The sequence below is a fragment of the Anoplopoma fimbria genome, chromosome 9, assembly GCF_027596085.1.
Source record: "Anoplopoma fimbria isolate UVic2021 breed Golden Eagle Sablefish chromosome 9, Afim_UVic_2022, whole genome shotgun sequence".
NCBI classification, from domain to species: Eukaryota; Metazoa; Chordata; class Actinopteri; order Perciformes; family Anoplopomatidae; genus Anoplopoma; species Anoplopoma fimbria.
The window spans coordinates 23,878,294-23,897,929 of record NC_072457.1 but is presented as its reverse complement, the minus strand read 5'-3'; the positions used below and the strand labels follow the sequence as shown (position 1 = coordinate 23,897,929).

Here is a 19,636-nt window from a genome sequence, read left to right as displayed (position 1 = left end):
TCTTCTTCTTCTTTTCTGCTGAATCTTCTCGGAAGTTGTTATTATCTGTCACACTTCTTCATTTTGCCTTTGCTGTCTTTTTTACAAATTCAAGACGGTTTCATCTGCATATTGAAATAAGGTTGAAAAAAAATCAAGAGGTCACAGGAGGAAAACATATTCATGTGCTTTGAAATAATAATCTGCACAAAAACAGGGAAAGAACACGCACACTACTCTGTTACTCTACTCCACTACTCTTCACTTTTTTTTATTAAAAAAGTGAAGAGTAGTGGAGTAGAGTATGTTATTATTATTATTACTTGTTATAATTAACACATGTGCTTTTCCTACTGTGACATGTCCAAGCTTGTCTGTGAAAAGGGCATTGCATATTTTACCCACTGCCATGGAAGCCAACCAGCAATGTATCGGTATAATACCCTGCTCAAGGTTTTCCGTCCGTCAGAAATGTATGTAGGATTTTGACCGATGTAAGCATAGTATTAGCTGAAATTATAAAGGCATTATTAGCCAACTAAATATCCTTACCATTTTAGTTTGTATTGTGCTTGGCAAAACAAACAAATGAATTGCTCACAGTGAGAAAGGGGGTTTTCTTTTCAACCCTGATGCAGTTGCCCACTTTGTTTATAGCCAAGTATCATTTCAAAACACTTTAACTGTTGCCAGGGCCAAATAGTAGTTAGACAGTCAGGCAGCACTCTAACGTGTGACTTGACGTTAATCATTAAAGTTACATAAAGATCATCCTTTCCATCAGCAGTGTAATGACATATTTATGTATAGTGTGTTAGTGTTTTGGAGAAAACACAAGCTGAACAGCACATTTCTCACTTCCTATCCCCCATTATCACTCACTCACTAATTAACCTTTCAATAAAAAGCTTGCAAGACACATGTCAAACGAACTTGAGAGATGTAGGTGAGAAAAATTGAACTGCCATGGTGTGAACAGTTTCTCAAGAATAAACATCTATTTCTCAATAGCAGAAGTGAAGATTGTGAAGTGAAGTAATGATGCTGACATGCAGGGTATCTAAATAAAGACTGAATTTTAGGAGCTTTCATATCTACTGTTTGAGATATGAATCTGTTTCTGAGAAACATCACCACTGTAACGGAAAAGTGCAATATCTGAGGTTGTCAGTTTTTTTTCTTTGAGCACTTAAGCTGAAGAAAGTTAAATCTACTTGATAATAAAGTGAAGAGGGAAATAAATTAGATCATCAAAACTCAAAGTCAAATGGTGTTTTTTTAGATCAACCAATTTATCAAAAAAAAAAACATGGACAACAAAACCATTCATAAACAAACAGTATATTTTTGCATATTGGGACAGACTACATCCTTCCAAGACCCTTAAAAAAATGAACAATAAAATATTATAATGTTTTTTGTGAATTCAATTCAATTCAGTTTATTTTGTATAGCCCAGAATCACAAATTACAAATTTGCCTCAGAGGGCAGATTGTGAAGCAATACTAATAATTGTGTTGGAAAAGCAATTAACCAAATGTAAAATAGAGAGCAAAGGTTAATTCAGAAAAACCACAGGTGTTACGAATAACTATAATGATGGCTCTGTCCGAACAGCAGACTGGAGTCCAGAGGCGGTGCTGGGTCTGACGGTCCCTTGGCCTCACTCCATATCACTATGGAGAAGGACAAGCTACCTAACGTTAGCTAGCTAGATGGCCATCTTTCTCCTCAAAGCTGTGTCCGCTCTCTTCCCGCCGAGCTGCAGAAACACTTTACAGCCCAACTGACTAACAACAATCACCATTTTCTTTTGTACTGGCCAAATGACCATGACAAGCAGTTCAATGTCCGTTCTACTCCTATTCTATTTCTATGGTCACGACTGTGACAGTGAGCCAGCATGCACAACACCAGGACCCTGAAAGTGAAACAGCTAAATGGAATTCAGCCATCATTGATGCTATTATTCACACCAGTGCTTTAACTATGGTGACAAGTTTGTGTGTTGGATGAGCAGCTTAATGATAGCCAGTCAGGTGGGTTTGGATGCAGAGTTATGCCACCATCTTTTCACAGATCCAGGAGTTTTCTATTGTACATGTGTTATCATTCCAGCTGTTTTCTGTTACATATAACCATATTTCTCCACAGTCTTCATCTTTACCTCGACCATTGTTGGGCTCCCCAGCCAGTAGCTGAAACCAAACAACAAATGATAGATTTTTAACAGAAAGCACAACCAAAGAAACCACAAAAAGGCCAAATGCTAGAAGAAACATGCAGTCCCAACTACATTACCGAACTGAAGTGCCTTAATATAGCAATACTGCATTACTAATGATTGATTTAAAGAGGAAAAAAAGTAATTTATGAACCTTGTCTTCAGGTCAGTCCCATCCACCCATTTCCATTTCCCCTCTGTCTCTCTGTCAGTTAGTCCAATCCAAGCGCGACGTTTGAATCCTCTGGCAAAATCCTTATGTACAGTAAAAGTAAAACATTACTAAACATGGAGGAAACATAAACAATTGCAGCCAACCTCCACCTCTGTGACCATTTATCTGATATCACACTGTTTCTCTCCCCTCTCTTTCACTCTACACACCTGCTCTCCTTTGCTGTTGATGATTATCAGGTCTGCACCTCTTTGCCGACAGTCATCTCTGCTCTCTTGCCAGGACTTTTGATTAGAGGAGATGTAATAGAAACTGTTGTTGGAATACACCCATCCTTGTTGTAAGTAATGATCTGTTTAGAATAACAAAGAATGAATGTTCAGTCAAAGAAAAGTAGTTAAAGAAAACATTTTCAAATGTTGTTGCTGTTGTTATATTTAATTTTTTTTCTTCACATGTCATGAAGGTTATTCAGGTTATTCCTGATTCTCACCAAGGATGCTCAGCTTCCTCTTCAAATCTTCTCCTTCTTCAGTCAGATTTTTTATGATCTTTGTACTGGAGCTGTCTGAAAGAGCAGAAAGATAGGCTTTTGTTACTGTACCAACACCAAGGTTATGGTTTCATATGAAAAGATCCCCACCCTTGTGTTGATTCCACCTTTAGACATACTATGTGTTTATTGGTCAGGGGATTAGTTAATCTGCTTCGGTCCCTTATATAAAGGCATGTTTATCTGTTATTTGTAAACACACATAGTTATAAATCTGAATGCTGATTGTGTTCTTAACTGTATACACTAGATTACAAACACACTACAATTTAAACACATTAACTGACATAACGTGAGAAGAGTTTCATTGTATTTTGTGATCAAAAAAGTGAGAAGCCTCATCCATTTTTTGCTTGATCTGAATGAACTATTTAGTATCAGCTTCATGCCATTATAATGCTCTCAAATCCGCTACCGGACCATGAACATAGGTTGCTGTTTTATCATTGATCCACTGAGAGAAAACACTCAAGTGATTAACAAAGCTTGTCATTGAAGCTCCAATACTATAAAATTGAGGCAGTGAATTTAAACATAAGTCACAGGAGCTAAAGGGGAAATAAGATAGAAAATGTAAAATCCCTCACAGAGAGAAAGACGCAGTGAAATGTTGACAGTAGCTTGTAGGATACACAGTAGTCCAAAACTCACAGCAACCACTCTGTAGAGTTTTCCGCCTGTGTGCAGAAATCAGAAAGACACATTCAACATTATTATTATTATTATTATTATTATTATTATTATTATTATTATTATTATTATTATTATTATTATTATTATTATTATCAGGCAGCAGGCGTGATGTTTATTTCACTTCTTGCACAATGTCTTTGGATGAAATTGATTAAACATGTAACTTCATATGTAGTTTGATGCCTAGTTATGAGGCTGAACCCTCACCTGATTCTAACAAAAACATTGCATTTCAAAAGCTCTGCACCCAAACATAACAAGATACAGAAAGTAGGATGCTGTCAGAAACATTAAAGTAACTTACTCCTGGATGAAGCGTCCAAAGTCATCTCTGCGTCCTCTTTCAAGACAAACCTCTAAGTATTTGACAAATGAGTGTAGAAGCTAGACTGATCTGTGTGCTGCTTCTTCTTTCCTATTGACAACATGATTCTGATAACCATAGCAACAATCTTTTCGGAAGTTATTATTATCTGTCACACTTCTTCATTTTGCCTTTGCTTTCTTTTTTGCAAATTCAAGACGGTTTCATCTGCATTTTGAAAAAAGTTTAAAAAAAAAACAAGAGGTCAGCAGGAGGCAAACATATTCATGTTGCAGGTGCTTTGTGACAATAATCTGCACAAAAACAGTGAAAATACACGCACACTACTTTTTTATTAAAAAAAGAAACCGTGGCTGTGACTGTTTCAAAGTTTCAATTTTTTAATATAATTGCATCATATCATTATACTGAGTTATTTAATAACAAACTAGAAACTGTTTCTCAGAAAATCTGTTGATCGTCATAATCACAGGACATAAATGTTATAAATACTAAATTGAAACAACGTCTTGGTTTGTTTGTGGTCAACATTGAGGAACCAATGTGTCTTTGATTCCCTGTAAGGGTTTGAAACAGAAAGTTAGTATTTCTGTCTTGGCCAGTGGTTGAGAGGACAGTCTCTGTGCACTGAAGGTCACTGTTAAGAAAAATAGGCCACTTTGAGTGTTTTATGAAATGCTGTTTTTTTTCTAGAGAGAGATTCGCCATCACCACTGAGGACCAACATTAAGTTTCATCTCCTGGTTCATCTTCATGGAAATTCTGCACTAAACAACACATGGAGTTTCCAAAATGGAAATGATTTTTCAAAATTCTTTATTGTAGCAAAATTTCACAAAATGTTGATAAGGACTCATTAATAATTCTTTATCATAAACAACACACTGCAAATAATATTTTCTATGGATTTATCTGTGATCACAGTCCTTCTGCCCAAAACCAATTAACTGTCAACTTTCAACCTATAGTAAATGCTGGAATATCATAAGAGCCATTATGTCATAAAATAATCAATTTGAAACTAGCAGAGCATGTTTGGCCTAAAACACATCAGTTTAAACAACAAAGACCTGTTGGGTGTCTCCTGCAACAAGAGTTGATATTGAAATATAATCATGAAATTGAGCAACTAACCCAAAGCCACTTCCTCATTTAAATAAAATCACATGCAGACTGAGGTTAAGCTGTCATCAATCTTCGCCATCCAACTACCCATTGACTCCAATATTAACGGAGACCAACAGACCTGCAGCAAGAGTCGATATTGACTGTAATCCAATGTAGCTGCTTAAGCTAACTTGGTTTGTTTGTATATGGGTGAGAAACGGTTACCCCTGTCCCTGTTCAAAGATGGTTTCTGTCGGTCTGATGTCCTCCATGATCTTTCTCCAGCCAATAACTGACTCCGGTTTATTGGCCCCTGATCCTCTTTCCAGGCGCCACAGTGACCGTTTTTTGCTGTTGAGAGTAGTTGAGAGCAAATGATGATTGATGGGATCTCTGGGTAACACCAATCAACCCCCCCCATCCATTTAATTTACATCAGATGCAGACTCAGATTAAGATGATATCAATCTTCAGCTTCTCTTATACTCAACTTCCTTTAACAATTTGCGTTCATCAGATATATATTAGATGAATTACACTCTGAGTGACCAACTAGTGTTTGAGTGGTGCCTCACAGCTTAATATCTATTAAATTAACTTTGTGACCCAAGAGCCATTCAGAAGTTGCAGTCGCCATGGCAACCATTAATTGCAGATGGGGACAGACAGCTGATTGGACTTTTTTCTCAGTAGCTTCACTATAAGTAAACATAATTTAACTTTTTTTAACTGTAGCTGCTATTGGATAAATCTGGAAACATTCACAACAACTTCACTTCATAGACTACATCTCCACACTTTTATTGGTTAAGTGGTCTTATAAAATAGTCAGATGACACCAGGATTAACACTACCTGCTGATCACATTACATCCACCCTCATGATCATTTGGTCCTCTTTCGTCCATAGATTAAAATGTTATCAAATTAAAAATTTGAAATGTATTTGAATAATTGAGAAACAGGTGTCTTGACCTTTTTTATTATTTTACAATTAATTTAATCTATATTTCAATGTTATCCTTTAACTTTTTTCATTGCCTCTCATGTGAATCTAATACGTCAGTTTGTTAACTGATGTGAACCACAAATAGACACACACACACACACACACACACACACACACACACACACACACACACACACACACACACACACACACACACACACACACACACACACACACACACACACATATACACACACACAGGGCAAGTCATGGCAAGTAAAAGAAGGAAATCATTTTTACAAGAGCCAGTAATTCCACAAGAGTTTCCTTAAAATTAAGTTATCTACTTACCTTGAGGACCTCTCTGAAGCCTTTTCATGTTTTCCTTTGGTCAGGGCTTCAACTCTGGTTTCGTTCTTTAGTCAGGTTGTTGTTACTGGTCTGTAACTGGTCTCTTTCTTTAGTCAGGTTGTTGTTACTGGTCTGTAACTGGTCTCTTTCTTTAGTCAGGTTGTTGTTTCTGGTCCGTAACTGGTCTCTTTCTGTAATCAGGTTGTTGTTACTGGTTTGTAACTGGTCTCTTTCTTTAGTCAGGTTGGTGTAACTGTTGTTTAACAGGACCATCTCCATTTCCCGCTCAGAGTTGCCTTTGGTGTCTGTGTTTGACGCATAAAGAAACACATAAAGAAACACTGTCAACCAGTATTATCTTCTCAGGGCTTCACCAGCATGTTAACAAAGTACTCACACAGGCAAACTGAAGCTATGAGTCCAGTCAGAAGGAGGAGACACAGCAGACCCAGAACCACTGAAGACGCTCTGCAGGAACTCTTCTTCACATCTTCAACACCTGAAGGTTCAATGCAACGTTTGACATTTGTTTGTTATTCCAGTGTTAAGTAATATAAAGTCAAGTCAGCCTTTGTATTGTCGCTTCTCACACTACAACACACCGAAATGTAAAGGTGTGCTTGAATACATGAGTGTTCAAACAAGTAGAGGGTTTGTGTTGGTGTTTAATGGTGGTAAAATGAGTTAAGTCACCCATTAAAATGCAACTATGCATATGGAACCTATATATTTTATTTTATGAGTTGACATCATTTTATTCAATCATTCACTTTCAACGATGTGAAACACATTATTGTCTCCCACACACATCTTTTCTGAATGTGAGAGCCTGTGTCTAAAAAAATGTACATGTAATGTGTTTGTTACCTGAGAGTGTGTTTCCAGCTCTGTTTGGCCCCGGAGTGTGGAACAACACATTTCCATAAATATTTTCAGACATTTTACAGTCCCTTTCCCTCTCGCTGGGATGTCCTGATGGTCCCTCTACATTCACATAGATCTCCAGCAATTCATCCATGATGCTCAGCTGTCCTGATGGTGCCAGAGTCTGCAGAGCATGCTTTTGAAATGTATCGTGCTGTTGTTCTGTACTGTGCACAGAGCAACTTGTAAAAGAGGCTCTTGACGGTGGGTTTCTCACATCATCAGGAAACTGACGGTGGTGTGAAATACAATAATAGGCCAAAGTTTACTCATTTGCCCTATTTGTCATAGCTGCATGATGGGGCTTTCCCTTTTGTTATGTGCAAATATCTTGAATGTATCTATCTATCTATCTGTCTATCTGTCAGTGCATTTTCTTTATTAAAAGCCCAAACGCTACCAAACTCGTGTAGCTTTACCTCACCACGCCTGAATCATTCCATGATGGCTTATTGATTAATTTCAGTCGCAAAATTTAACAAGCCATTTATTGTTCAAGATGCTAGATTAGATTTCATTAGCATTCCTCTCCTCCCCTTGCGTCATGCCAGGCAATCATATCAAAAGACAAGGTTTTAAGGTTTATTATTAGGTGTGGACCTGTAATAATTGATCATCTGTTTGATGGTCAAGTGGTGTATAACATACATATTGCTCAATTATTATTGACCCTACAAAGACATGGGACCAGCTCATGTTTTTCCATGCATTGCTTTCACTTATCACTAACATTTATCTTATAAATAAGCCAGAGTAATGATTCAGTCAAATACAGCAGCATTAAAGGGTCACTGTGGGGTTTTCTTGTAAACAGTGTTAACATTTACATGCACTGAGGGTATGATCAGAGAGTAAAACAAGCACTTTTTGATGTAGTTGTGTCTTTAAATAGGAATGTGAACTGGCTGAAGGGTTGGTTTTTTTAGAAGTAACAGAACAGTGTGTAACAAAAAGATATGATTGATTGACGCCTCCTTGCGTCATTGGAGTGCTGAAAAAAGTTTAAACCAGCTCAACCACCAGTCACGTCCCCTCTTCTATTGGAAATGACTTACTGTATAGTATGAACACAGCACAGCAAAGGTGTTATGTACATTTCCATTCCTCATAAGTCATTACATCCTTCCTCCATCCAAAATCCAACTCACTTGTGTGCACAAAGCCAAAGGATTGGGAAATGTGAGCTTGTGCATTTACATTAAACTTAAGGTAAATTTAGTCTTTTCTGGGTTTTATACACTGAGTTATAAAGCTATCATCTTTTCACAGATCCAGAAGTTTTGATCTCCACATGGTATATCATTCCAGCTGTTTTCCATTTCATGGAACCTTATTTCTACACAATCTTCAGTTTTGCCTTCAAAACCGTTTGGCTCCCCAGGGCCCCAATAGCTGAAACAAAAAACAAATAATATTTAATACAACCCAAGAAGCATCTGATGGACAGGGAGATGCTGGATTGTGGCCAGGTTTAAGCTGCAAAATTGAAATGTTTCCTGTGATTTATTGATCCAACGTCAACATCTAAAAGAAGCTCTTAATTTCAATAGTAATGTAATTTGAATAAAAGAGTTATTTTTTAACCTTTTGGTCAGCGGAGTGCCATCCACCCATTTCCATGTACCGTTGGTTTCTCCCTCCAGTAGTCCAATCCATGTGAGCTTATGGAATTTTCTTGTGAAATCCTTTTTTTAAAGAGAAAAACAGTAATAACAATAAAAAATGTAGCTGATATAAATCCACCGCACACTAGTAGGGTCACATTGACTACACTTTTCACTCTTATTATTGTCTCTCTTAACCTCAAAGTCATTCATGCATTAATACCTGCTCTTCATTGCTGTTGATAACCACCAAGTCTGCATCTCTTTTCAGACAGTCATCTCTGCTTTCCTGCCAAGATTTCTTGGTGGAAGAGATGTAATAGAAACTGGGACGTAAATAGACCCAGCCTTGTTGGAAATAGCGATCTGTTATGGATAACAACAATGACAATCAGAAATGAACCCATTTGACTATAGGAAATTTACCTTTTTTCTTTTTTTAATTGCTAATGCATTATAAAGCTCAAAGTATAAAAGAACATTATACAATTTGAATTTACAAAATATAAAAAATATATATTTCTTAATTTAATTCCATGTCCATAATCTTTAAATTATGAATTTATAATGTCATCCCAAAAAAGATTTTAAATTAAATTTGTTTTTTCCTTTTACCAATATGTCTGCACTAAGGTATACCTGTACTATTCAATGCTATAAGGTCTTCTTTTATGAGGCCTAGTATGTTCATTTTTTCGTCGGCACTCTAGTAGAGATGTTAATGAATTCATATGTTTTATAACTGAGGTCACACAGTAGTTGGTACTGGCGTTGTACTAGTCTGCATTATATTCTGAGGTGTTTCTTATTTCTTATTTCCTATATATATATATATAACTTTGTCCAGCTCAACACCATCTTAAACTATGACCTCAATAATAAACATATAATAGAATTAACACCTTTTGAACATTGTCACTAAATACTGAACATCATGAGCTTGGTGAAGACAGACATTATGACAGGGCTTTTGTATTCAATTGCATTATTGTGCTGGTGGTAACTCAGTGTATAATCCTTCTCACATTTTCCATTTTGTGATCATTTAAATTTAGAGACAGCTCTCTTTAATGGACAATTAAGGACTTTTTGCCTGGCCAAAACAAGCAAGTAAATTAAATATAACCCACCAAGCACCAGGAGAAGCTCTGATTGGTTAGTTGCAATGTGTTGGCAGGAGTTTGATTTATTTTATTTTAAAAAACAACAACAGTATAACTTTAAAGTCTTATTTACAACTATGGATCATCATATCAATCTGTTTTACACTGAGAAGATTTATTGTGTGTTTTCTTTTGACAGAATATATTTAATACCCAGCTTGACCCACGATGCAAGCTTTCATTGTTGGTATGACGAGTTTCATCCTCATACTGACCGAAGGGAATCAGTTCTCTCCTCAGCCCGTCAGCCTCCTCAGTCAGGTTTGTGCATCTGGCTTTGACTTAAAAGAGCAGAAACACTTCTTTGAGAATGAATCTGTACATCACATTTAACAACAATTTAGTCCAACGCACAAGTAGAAATTTGTGGTTCGGCAACTTGCTCAAGGACACTTTGTCAAGATGGCAGGACAGAGATTGTGACAGAGTGTGTTATATATAACGGAATAAAAGGATGTTTACAGACTGAAAGTTGATACTTGGGTTTGATAAGGTCAAAAATATGAATGGGAAGTCCCATCTTCTTCCTACTTATTCTGAAAGTAAAAAGCCCCATGACGGTTTCTTATCATAAATTCCCCCGAACTTGTGTAACTGAATATTACTGAATTGAAGAGAAACTGTGAGGGAGTTGCTATGTAGCTATGCTATCATTTTTCAATAGATCTAAACATGGATGTTTTGACAAAATCATACTCAAAACCCGCTCCAGGAAAGTATCATATCTTGTCAATGCAATTATTGAATTATTGAAAACTGTGGTGGCGAGCAGGTTTCCTGGTGTTAAAGTCGACACAATTTAAAATGACTCACAGAGATCAAGACGCAGGGAAATGTTGAGAGCAGCTTGTAGGATACACAGGAGTCCAAAGCTTACGGCAACAACCTTAAGGAGTTTTCTCCCTGTGTGCAGAAATCATTAAATAAATTCAAACAAGAACATAGCCTGTAAAAACGGTCTTTAGTGTAAAATGACTCAATAAACCGTCGTCACATACAAGCCGACCAATAATATTTTTATACATTTTCACATGTGAACTTAAAAATATAGGGAAATGGATTCTTCCTCAGCTTTTTTAGGTTTTCTGTCTCACCAGACACTGCAGGAGTCCCTCCACCACCCTGTTGGGTGTCAGTCCTGGCGGATGCATCAGGTAGATTCACATAGTCCATAGTGATCTCAGATTGCTCTCTATGGATAAACCTGGCCATATTTACCAGCTGACTGGAGAGGGGCAATGCTGAATAGAGAATGTGGTTTTCTTAGTATGACACCGATGTGTAATCCACTTCTTCTTTTACATTTTTGTTTTTGCTCACAAAAGCAACACTTCCTTGTTCTTCCTAATTTTCCCTTAACTTAAACAGATTATTCATTCTTTGATCGCTGCTCCAACCAGCATGTAATACCTGCAACACTTCAAAATGCCCTCCAATTTTTGGGGTTTTGCATAAAAAGTTCACTAGACTCTGTATTGAGTAATTTTTTCGTGAAGCAAACTTTGGCCTTAAAAGTTACCACAAAGATTAATCCACACATTAATCAGTGTACTTTCACACAAACATCTTCCTTGGTTTTTATTATGAATAAACTTTTATAGATGAATTTAACTGTTTGCAGAACAGTCTTTCATCATTTATGTTTTTTAAATTATACACAACTATTTCACGTGCAAGCCTTACTGCATTACTCTCTATTATTTCATGAGTTCGTTTGTGAATAATTACATGTCTTTAAATACAAATTTCATCCCCAGAGTGTGAAGCCTAAACCTTCCCTTCCACCAACAGAACATACAGGAGAAATGAAGGACAAATGTTCAAATTTCAATATCTGATAAAACATTACATTGTCATTAAATAGAAATGCAAGTCATTGTCAAAATCTGAAATAAGTAAATGTTACATCTGGGCTCTTGTGATGTATTTAGATCAAGAATCAGAACAATATGTGCCATGTCGAAACACAAAACGTCATCACTGGTATAGCTCTTGATGACAACACAAATTTCCAACGTTGCTGCCAGCACTGAGACCTTATCTGTTTCACAATACAAAGCAGAAGTGTGCCACAACAGAGAAAAATGTATTTTACTTAATGTCTATGAAGTTGTTATTTCAGATTTGTCAGGTCTTGAACCTCTGCTTTTTCTTTCCTCCATCAGTCTCCTGCCGTGGTCAGAATTATACCTTATTATTATTAATAAGGTATAATTGCACTATATTATTATTATTATTAATTAAGACATGAAATTTGGCAAAGGAAGAAGAAAAGAGGAAGTTCTCAGTACTAATTCTTGCGCCAGACGTCAGACTAACACAGTGCTAGAGGAAGTGTGATCATAATGAATTTTTAAAAACTATTGCATGACCAACACACACAACTGTTATTGATCCATTTAGACAAAAATAATATATATATATATATATATATATATATATATATATATATATATATATATATATATATATATATATATATATATATATAATAGTATATACTCTGGGTACAGGAACATAAAGTACCAACAACAGTTTAACCATTTGATCTGAGCTGATATGCTGTGGCTTTATCAGGTCAACTTCATCAGCTGGAACTAGGTGTCTAAACAACACATTAACAGGAAAACCACAATTTCCTACACATTAACTGACTGGTTTTTTTAAGCAAAATGCACACACAGTTTTCTAGAGTGAGGTAAGAGGGATGTGAAGAAAGCCAATTACACTTGTATGCTGTACTAAACTTCAACTTGATGAGTTGACGGAGTACAGCTTTTTGAGGTTATGGTTGGTATTCTGTTATCCAGTAAATGTTACCTGTTTGTAACTGTTGAGATATATTTCATATTTGCTGATGAAAAATTCTGGGTTGTCTCTCTCTTCCTTACACTGTGGTTCTTGCCTGCTTAATTTGTATATTTAAAATATTCAAATACCTTTTTTTGGCACACAAACTAAATAGAAAGCAGTAACAAAGAAGTTTTTTGCCATCTCCATTGACCTTTTCAGTACTTTTAATACCCTTTCACACGTATAGATGAATGAAGATGACTTTTAAGGCAATTTGAGAAATGATACTGCATAAGTACAAAGGTAAAGGGAAGATGAAGAAATGGCACATATCAGATGTTTTGATTTATAAAACTATGAACAGCTTTCAGTCATTCAACTGAAACAGATTTAAGTGTGAGGGTAATGTCGTATTTCAACATCATTTTTTCTTCCTCTATTTGACCTCCTCTGAATCTGTTAAATGAGTGGGTTTATTAGCTCACTCTTGACAAACACAAGGACCGAAAGAGGGAAAACACCTTTCACTGGCTAGACTGCTCTGAATTTGACTTCTCACCAAATATCAGGGAAACCAGGAGGATGCAGCAAATGGAGGTAGCAGATTATGTCAACGAGAGACCAAGATGTGAGCGGAAGGCCAGTGGGGCTACAAATCTACCAGGTAATATAATAAATTCAATTGTACTGTATCAAGCCGCACTAGCAGCATGGCACACAACCTTGTCAAATGCCAGTTATGGCGTTTATATATTCGCCTATTGAGTTTATTATATTATAACTTTCACCGACAGTTTGTCAACAATGCATCATCTGCTAAAAGCAATGCAATAGTTATAGTCTTAAAGCACTTGATTGTTGTGTAGGTTAAATATTGAAAAAAATCAATGCTGACTTGCATGTTTGCTGTTCAATATTAATCACAATCTTTGCCTACATTTAACCAAAGTGTTATTATTCCTTAAATACATCAAAATAAGGAAGCAGTGATACCGTCTCATGGAACCTTTAAAGGCCAACATAACATGATAACATGCTATTATTAGTATGCTACACTAATATGATGAGTTTGTCATGCTTAATGCCAGCAAGTTTGAAAACTCGACCACAGTAACTGACTCGCTGCGAGCATCAGCTCTTTTTCAAAACCTAAAAACACATTCTCGCACCCAACGACTCACAGGATAAAATGTTAACGTGCACTTTTAGTTTCGCACGGACACGAACTGTGGTCACCTTGATGAGAGTCCTTTTTTTAAGGTTTGTCTTTCTAATTGTCACTCATATTTCTTGCCCCATTGCTGCGATGGCAACAGTTAACTATGGAGTAATAACTGACAGAGACCATTGCCAAAGCTTTAAAAATAGATCAACTGAATACGCTTGAAGTAAACATGCTTAAGAGCATAATAAGGATTTTATGATGCGTCAGCAACACATGACAGCCTCACACACCGAGCTGCCACCGAGGTTACAAACTCTTATTGTTGTTATGTGTATTGGTTTTGCAGAGAGAAGAATCTGTCAGCTGCTTCTCCTTGGCTTTGGCGTGCTGTTTATCATACAAGCCACTCTCAACGTTTCTCTGCGCCTTACATGTGAGTTTCTTGGCCTTGTGCAACTCAAAATTTCAAAAACACACGCTCAGTGATGTAATTTGACATGTTGCCGTAAAAAACGTTTTCACAATTTGCTGTCAAACAAGAACTTAAACAAATATTTGGGTTTTAATTAATTTAGAAATATTTTAAATGTAACATTTCTTTTATAAATACAACATCAGCGTACTCGGAGTGCAACGCAACTGACGTCTGCGTTGTACACAAACACGTGAAGGAGGTGGAAAAGGATTATGATGGAAGGATTCCCGGTCACTGCAACAGACTTCAAGAACGCTTCAACGCCCTGACCAGAGAAAAAAACCAGCTTGAAAACAGAAACACTGAACTCACCAACATGTTACAGAGAGTGGAGGGGGAGGGGCAGGCTGAAAATCAACCTGCGTGGTGAGAACAAATCAGTTTTCTTTAATTTTTCTTCATGTTTTCCTCTTTCAATACTTCATAATTCTTTCAGTCCTCATCTATTTCTTTCAGTTTGGTTACGGTCACGTCTCTTGCTAATACCCAGCGCTTGGTGTTTAGTTATCATTTTTAACCTATTTAACCTTGCAAATTTCCCCGCTGCGGGACTAATAAAGGATTATCTTATCTTATCTTATCTTATCTGTTCTATGACATTTAGAACAGTGAATATGACACCTTTAACTGTATGGGCGTTGGCTGCATATAAGGGACCGTAAGTGCCTTGTAGTGTCTTTTCTGACCAGGAGACCCACAGTCAGGGGTTTAATGTTAGAAATGATTAGTTATGTTTAGAGTTTTCAGTCTACATATGAATATGTTTTTATTTAGTTGTAGTCTGTTATGTTGATACTAATCATGATTAGTGTCTTATGGTCGCAGATAAAATCTTGATTGTCTTGAAATCAAATTATTTCTCAAATCGGTGGTTATATTTGTTCTTTACTATACTTACTTATTTACTATGTGATGTGTCGTTTGTTTATTTCATCCTCCAGAGCTGAACAGTTGTGGGTCCTCTCAGTGTCCTCCAGATTGGAGGAGATCAACTCCAGATGTTACTTCCTCTCCACTGAGAAGAAGACATGGGAGGACAGCAGGAAATACTGTCAGAGTAAAGATGCTGACCTGGTTGTGATCAACAACCAACAGGAACAGGTACTGGACAGTAAATCTGCGTCTAGGTCTGATCGAATGCCACTCTTTATGTTGAAGTCATTGATTAATTTACTTTGATCTTAATCAACAGATGAACTTGTACCGCCTGGATGGGGATGTTTATCTCTTGTTCTGGATTGGTCTGTATAACACAACTGGGACCACCCGTTGGGAATGGGTGGATGGATCTGAGCTGACCACACAGTAAGGTCTTTAGGATGACTTCAAATAAGAACACAGTGTCACAGTAATAAATGCTGCAGTGCCTTCGCTCTATAGAGATCTCCATAGGTCCTCAATTTTGGACCGGATCTGAAAAAGTCCAATTATTTTCCATTTAAAGATTGCTGATCTGACAGCGAATGTTTATTGCATTTCACTTAATTTCTTAGTTTTTTTAAGGACACCCATAACCAACTTTTTTAGATCCCGATACCGATGGCGATTTTTTTGTTGACATAGCTGTCCGGCCTCGCGTGCCTTTTAGTCCATGTGAGCGTGCATCACTGGTTAGCTCACGGCCTTTCTGCACTGTTCTCATATGGCGGTTACAGCTGATAGAGCTGTCCCGACTGACAGACGTAGTCACATCCACCCTCCGGTTCCCCCTCAGGTGAACACTGTTAGCTCTGTCAGCACTGTTAGCGCTGCTGGAACAATTAGCTGCAAGCCGCCAGCTCTGCTGTCGCCATGTTGAGAGCCGTTGAGAGGCAACAGAAATGCTCCTAATCTCACATAAAGCACCTTTAATTATTCAGCTGTTTGAATCACTGTGTGGAAGAGATTAGGATGATTCTTTTATGTGTAAAGCCACATCAGGCTTGATTTAAACCTTAAACTTTAAACCTTCTTAGTAAAACTTACTGTGTAAAACAACATGTTACAAATAAATACTTAGATATAACTGTACTCAATTGTTTTTAATTATCAGAATATTACATCATACACCAGCAACTTGATAAAACATTTTAAAATTTAAAAGGGATTAAAATTCAACTGTAAACATTTTTACTGCAGCAACATCTTGGTCAAAACAGGGATTAAAATGGCAGTTTATAATGTATATAGTACATACACATAGAAGTGAATTGAATTGATTGGCCCCATTGTCACCAATATCCATTCCACCTATTTGAGTCAGCATTGGCCCAATCCGATACCACTATCGTTATCTGTTCATCCCTAGTTTTTCAATTTAAGAATTTTAGATCCACTCAGATGTGATTAGACCTGAGGACAATTAGATTTGAATGAAATGCTTAACCTGAATAGACCTAATTAGAGAGAGGACACAAACTTTAGGAAGGGAAAAAAGGTGAAAAGGGGAATTTGGGTCTAAAGTTGAGACACAAACACCATCCAACATGAATATTCAAGTTACATCTCTCCATTACTTTACTGTCATTTAGAAGTTACATCTCTCCATTACTTTACTGTCATTTAGATTTTGGCAGTCTGGTCAGCCGGAACGCTTTCCCAGCAATGTAGAGGACTGTGTGGAGATGTACCACCACAACCCAGTGCTGGCCAGCTGGAATGACGCCCCCTGTGGAGCCGAGCGTCGCTGGCTGTGTGAGAAAGATCCATGTCAACTTCCATAGTATCAGCTCATGAACATAATATCATGAGTTTGTACATGTAATGGCTTAATGTGCTTTCGAATGCAGCCGAGCTAAGACATTCACATTTTTAACAATTCTGAATAAAGAAATAACCAAATATCAACAATAAAAAACTAAATAAAAAGGGGAAAGTAAAATTCTACTTGTTACATATTGGTGATACTTTTGGATACAACAGTATATGGTATGGTATATGGCAGTATATGAAATTATTTGTGTTACTGGTATTTTGTTTTACACTTTGTGCTAAATTGTATGTGATGTATTATTGTTTTAATTTATAGAAATAGAACATTTACAACCCCTAAAATTGTATTCATAATAATTTTTAAATTCATGTTGGAGTCCATCGTTGTACACAAATCTATACAAGGTAATTGTGCTGGATTTTTTATGGGAATTTGGAGACAGCAGGTAAATCAACGTGTACAGAGGGCACGACGTATGGGGGATCAGTCTGAGCCCAGCAAGTAAACTTTGTTATAACAGTTATAACCACTGTTTGAAGAAACTGTTCTCCATCAGGATTGTTGTCATCCACCATCTGAGGGTGCTGCAGAGCAAAACATGTGAGGCAGAGAATCACAATGTGGGAGTTGATTTAGCTAAGGATTAAAACCAGGAGATGATCATGGAGCTCAATGAGAGCAGATGCAAACCTAAATTGATGAATTGTTGTAGTGGAAGATGTATACAAGCAAAGCGTGACTCCTGCAGAAATGAGATGTGTTGTTGAGGTATCCACCAAAATGTCCGAGACACACCATACCCAAAAACCTATCTTTCTAGAAATTGAGTCATCAATAAATTAATTTACCTTTTGTATTGGAAAGTTAAAACGAATGCGAGGATCATTGTGCAACTGTGGCACTGTGATGTGCTGCAGGTGAACTTTGATGCTATCTAACACCCTTACTGTCCCAGTTGATAAGCAGAGACGCTGTGACACGCAGGGTCGCAGTAAATAACATCCGGAATGACAGAAATTGTTTTGGAATTGTTTTTTTACTTTTTATTCATTCTGGTCTATCAAAGATTATGAGATTATGTAACAAGTTTTACCCAATGGTGTGATAATGATTATTTGCTTTCCTTATATGGACCAGGAGGTAAAAGAAGCGCCAAGAAAGAGGTATAAATAGGAGGAGATAACAAAGGTCGACAGGCTGGAGGTCTTGCACCTTGCATGGTAGCCTGTCATCAGTGTGTGAATGGGTGAATGATATGTAATATACTACTGATTGTAAGTCGCTTTGGATAAAAGCGTCTGCTAAATGACTGTAATGTAAATGTAATGTAATGTCCATGTATGTTATTAGACACTTTCCCTGTAGAGTAGCTTGCTTAGCATTATGTTCACGCTTCTTGTCATTTTTTTTCACGTTCACAGTGGTCGTAATTCCAGCTGTTTTCAAAATAAAAGTTGTTCATTTCTACGCAGTGTTCATCCCTTATTGGATTTCCATTTGGCTCTAAATGGATCCAGAAGCTGAAACCCAAAACAAAAAATGAACTTCCCTTTTAATGAACGCACACCAAGAAACATTTCATAGACAGCAAATTGAATTACAACCCAACATTAACTCAATATCAGAATTTTTCCTTAGTAAACAGTATTTTATTGAGATTGAAAGAGATATCAATTAAAGATCTAAACTTTAGTTGGCTGTGTAATTGGACTGACAGAAGCTTCCCAGTGAGCATATTTCAACTGAAAAGACATCTAATAAAAAACTATGGTCAACGGTGAAAATAAATTCATAATTGGTTGAAAAGAGAACGTTTATTCAATGACTATTTAATGATGATTGAACGTTTATATTTAGACCATATTTCACCAGGATTTGTAATAGTGATTTTTTTTCATCCTCTACATTGGGCTAGTAGCACCTCGTCATTTTAGAGGCTAACTAATAAATCACATGGACAATGTTCTTTAAATACAATTACAGTTAAATAGAAAATAAATTATTGTTTTCAGTGCAAACAACAAAAAATCTCCCTTCTTTAAATGTTGTTGTCAAAGCCACTCAGGAGCTGGTTTCAGATGGTCCGCCATCTTCCGGTCTGTATCAGTTACACTTTCCAGACACATTTCACGATTAACCCTTTGGGAAAGCATCATCTCGTTTTTTATGGAAGTCCCAAAATGTTTTCGTAATTTTCAGAAACGTTGGTTGGTTAATACTATTAAAATGTTTTTGTTAAACTTCCCAATAATGAAAGAAAAGCTGAATGGAGCACGTGGATTGGTAAGTGTTTGGCCACAGTGCGTGACAACAGACAAGTTAACTAATGTACCTTTTGGTGAGCGGAGTCCCATCCACCCATTTCCGGCTCCCCTCTGTTTTGATCAGTGAATCCGACGATATCCTGGAAATGTCCGAATCCCGCTGGAATAACCTCTTCCTTGTTGGTAATATGGATCTGTTT

General features: G+C 36.8%; 3 protein-coding genes across 3 annotated transcripts in view; all 3 read right to left on the bottom strand.

The window, feature by feature from the left end:
• Positions 1 to 19,636, bottom strand: part of LOC129095757 (uncharacterized) — a 31,712-nt gene that overhangs the window by 9,580 nt on the left and 2,496 nt on the right. The window contains exons 5-11 of the mRNA XM_054604315.1: positions 19,505 to 19,630; positions 17,052 to 17,149; positions 11,142 to 11,288; positions 9,108 to 9,250; positions 7,224 to 7,509; positions 6,754 to 6,855; positions 6,410 to 6,661 (exon numbers count right to left, since the gene is read on the bottom strand). Coding sequence (XP_054460290.1) covers positions 6,410 to 6,661; positions 6,754 to 6,855; positions 7,224 to 7,509; positions 9,108 to 9,250; positions 11,142 to 11,288; positions 17,052 to 17,149; positions 19,505 to 19,630 — 1,154 coding nt within the window. The remainder of the gene's footprint in view (positions 1 to 6,409; positions 6,662 to 6,753; positions 6,856 to 7,223; positions 7,510 to 9,107; positions 9,251 to 11,141; positions 11,289 to 17,051; positions 17,150 to 19,504; positions 19,631 to 19,636) is intronic.
• LOC129095500 (C-type lectin domain family 4 member F-like) lies at positions 56 to 4,030 on the bottom strand. Its single transcript, XM_054603963.1, has 6 exons — positions 3,930 to 4,030; positions 3,520 to 3,609; positions 2,873 to 2,947; positions 2,589 to 2,731; positions 2,359 to 2,459; positions 56 to 104 (listed from the first exon to the last, which is right to left on the bottom strand). Exons 1-6 carry the CDS (start codon positions 3,952 to 3,954, stop codon positions 101 to 103), a joined length of 438 nt encoding a protein of 145 aa, XP_054459938.1. The 5' UTR covers positions 3,955 to 4,030; the 3' UTR covers positions 56 to 100.
• LOC129095498 (CD209 antigen-like protein E) lies at positions 7,784 to 11,278 on the bottom strand. Its single transcript, XM_054603961.1, has 6 exons — positions 11,142 to 11,278; positions 10,861 to 10,950; positions 10,263 to 10,328; positions 9,108 to 9,250; positions 8,865 to 8,965; positions 7,784 to 8,672 (listed from the first exon to the last, which is right to left on the bottom strand). Exons 1-6 carry the CDS (start codon positions 11,257 to 11,259, stop codon positions 8,525 to 8,527), a joined length of 666 nt encoding a protein of 221 aa, XP_054459936.1. The 5' UTR covers positions 11,260 to 11,278; the 3' UTR covers positions 7,784 to 8,524.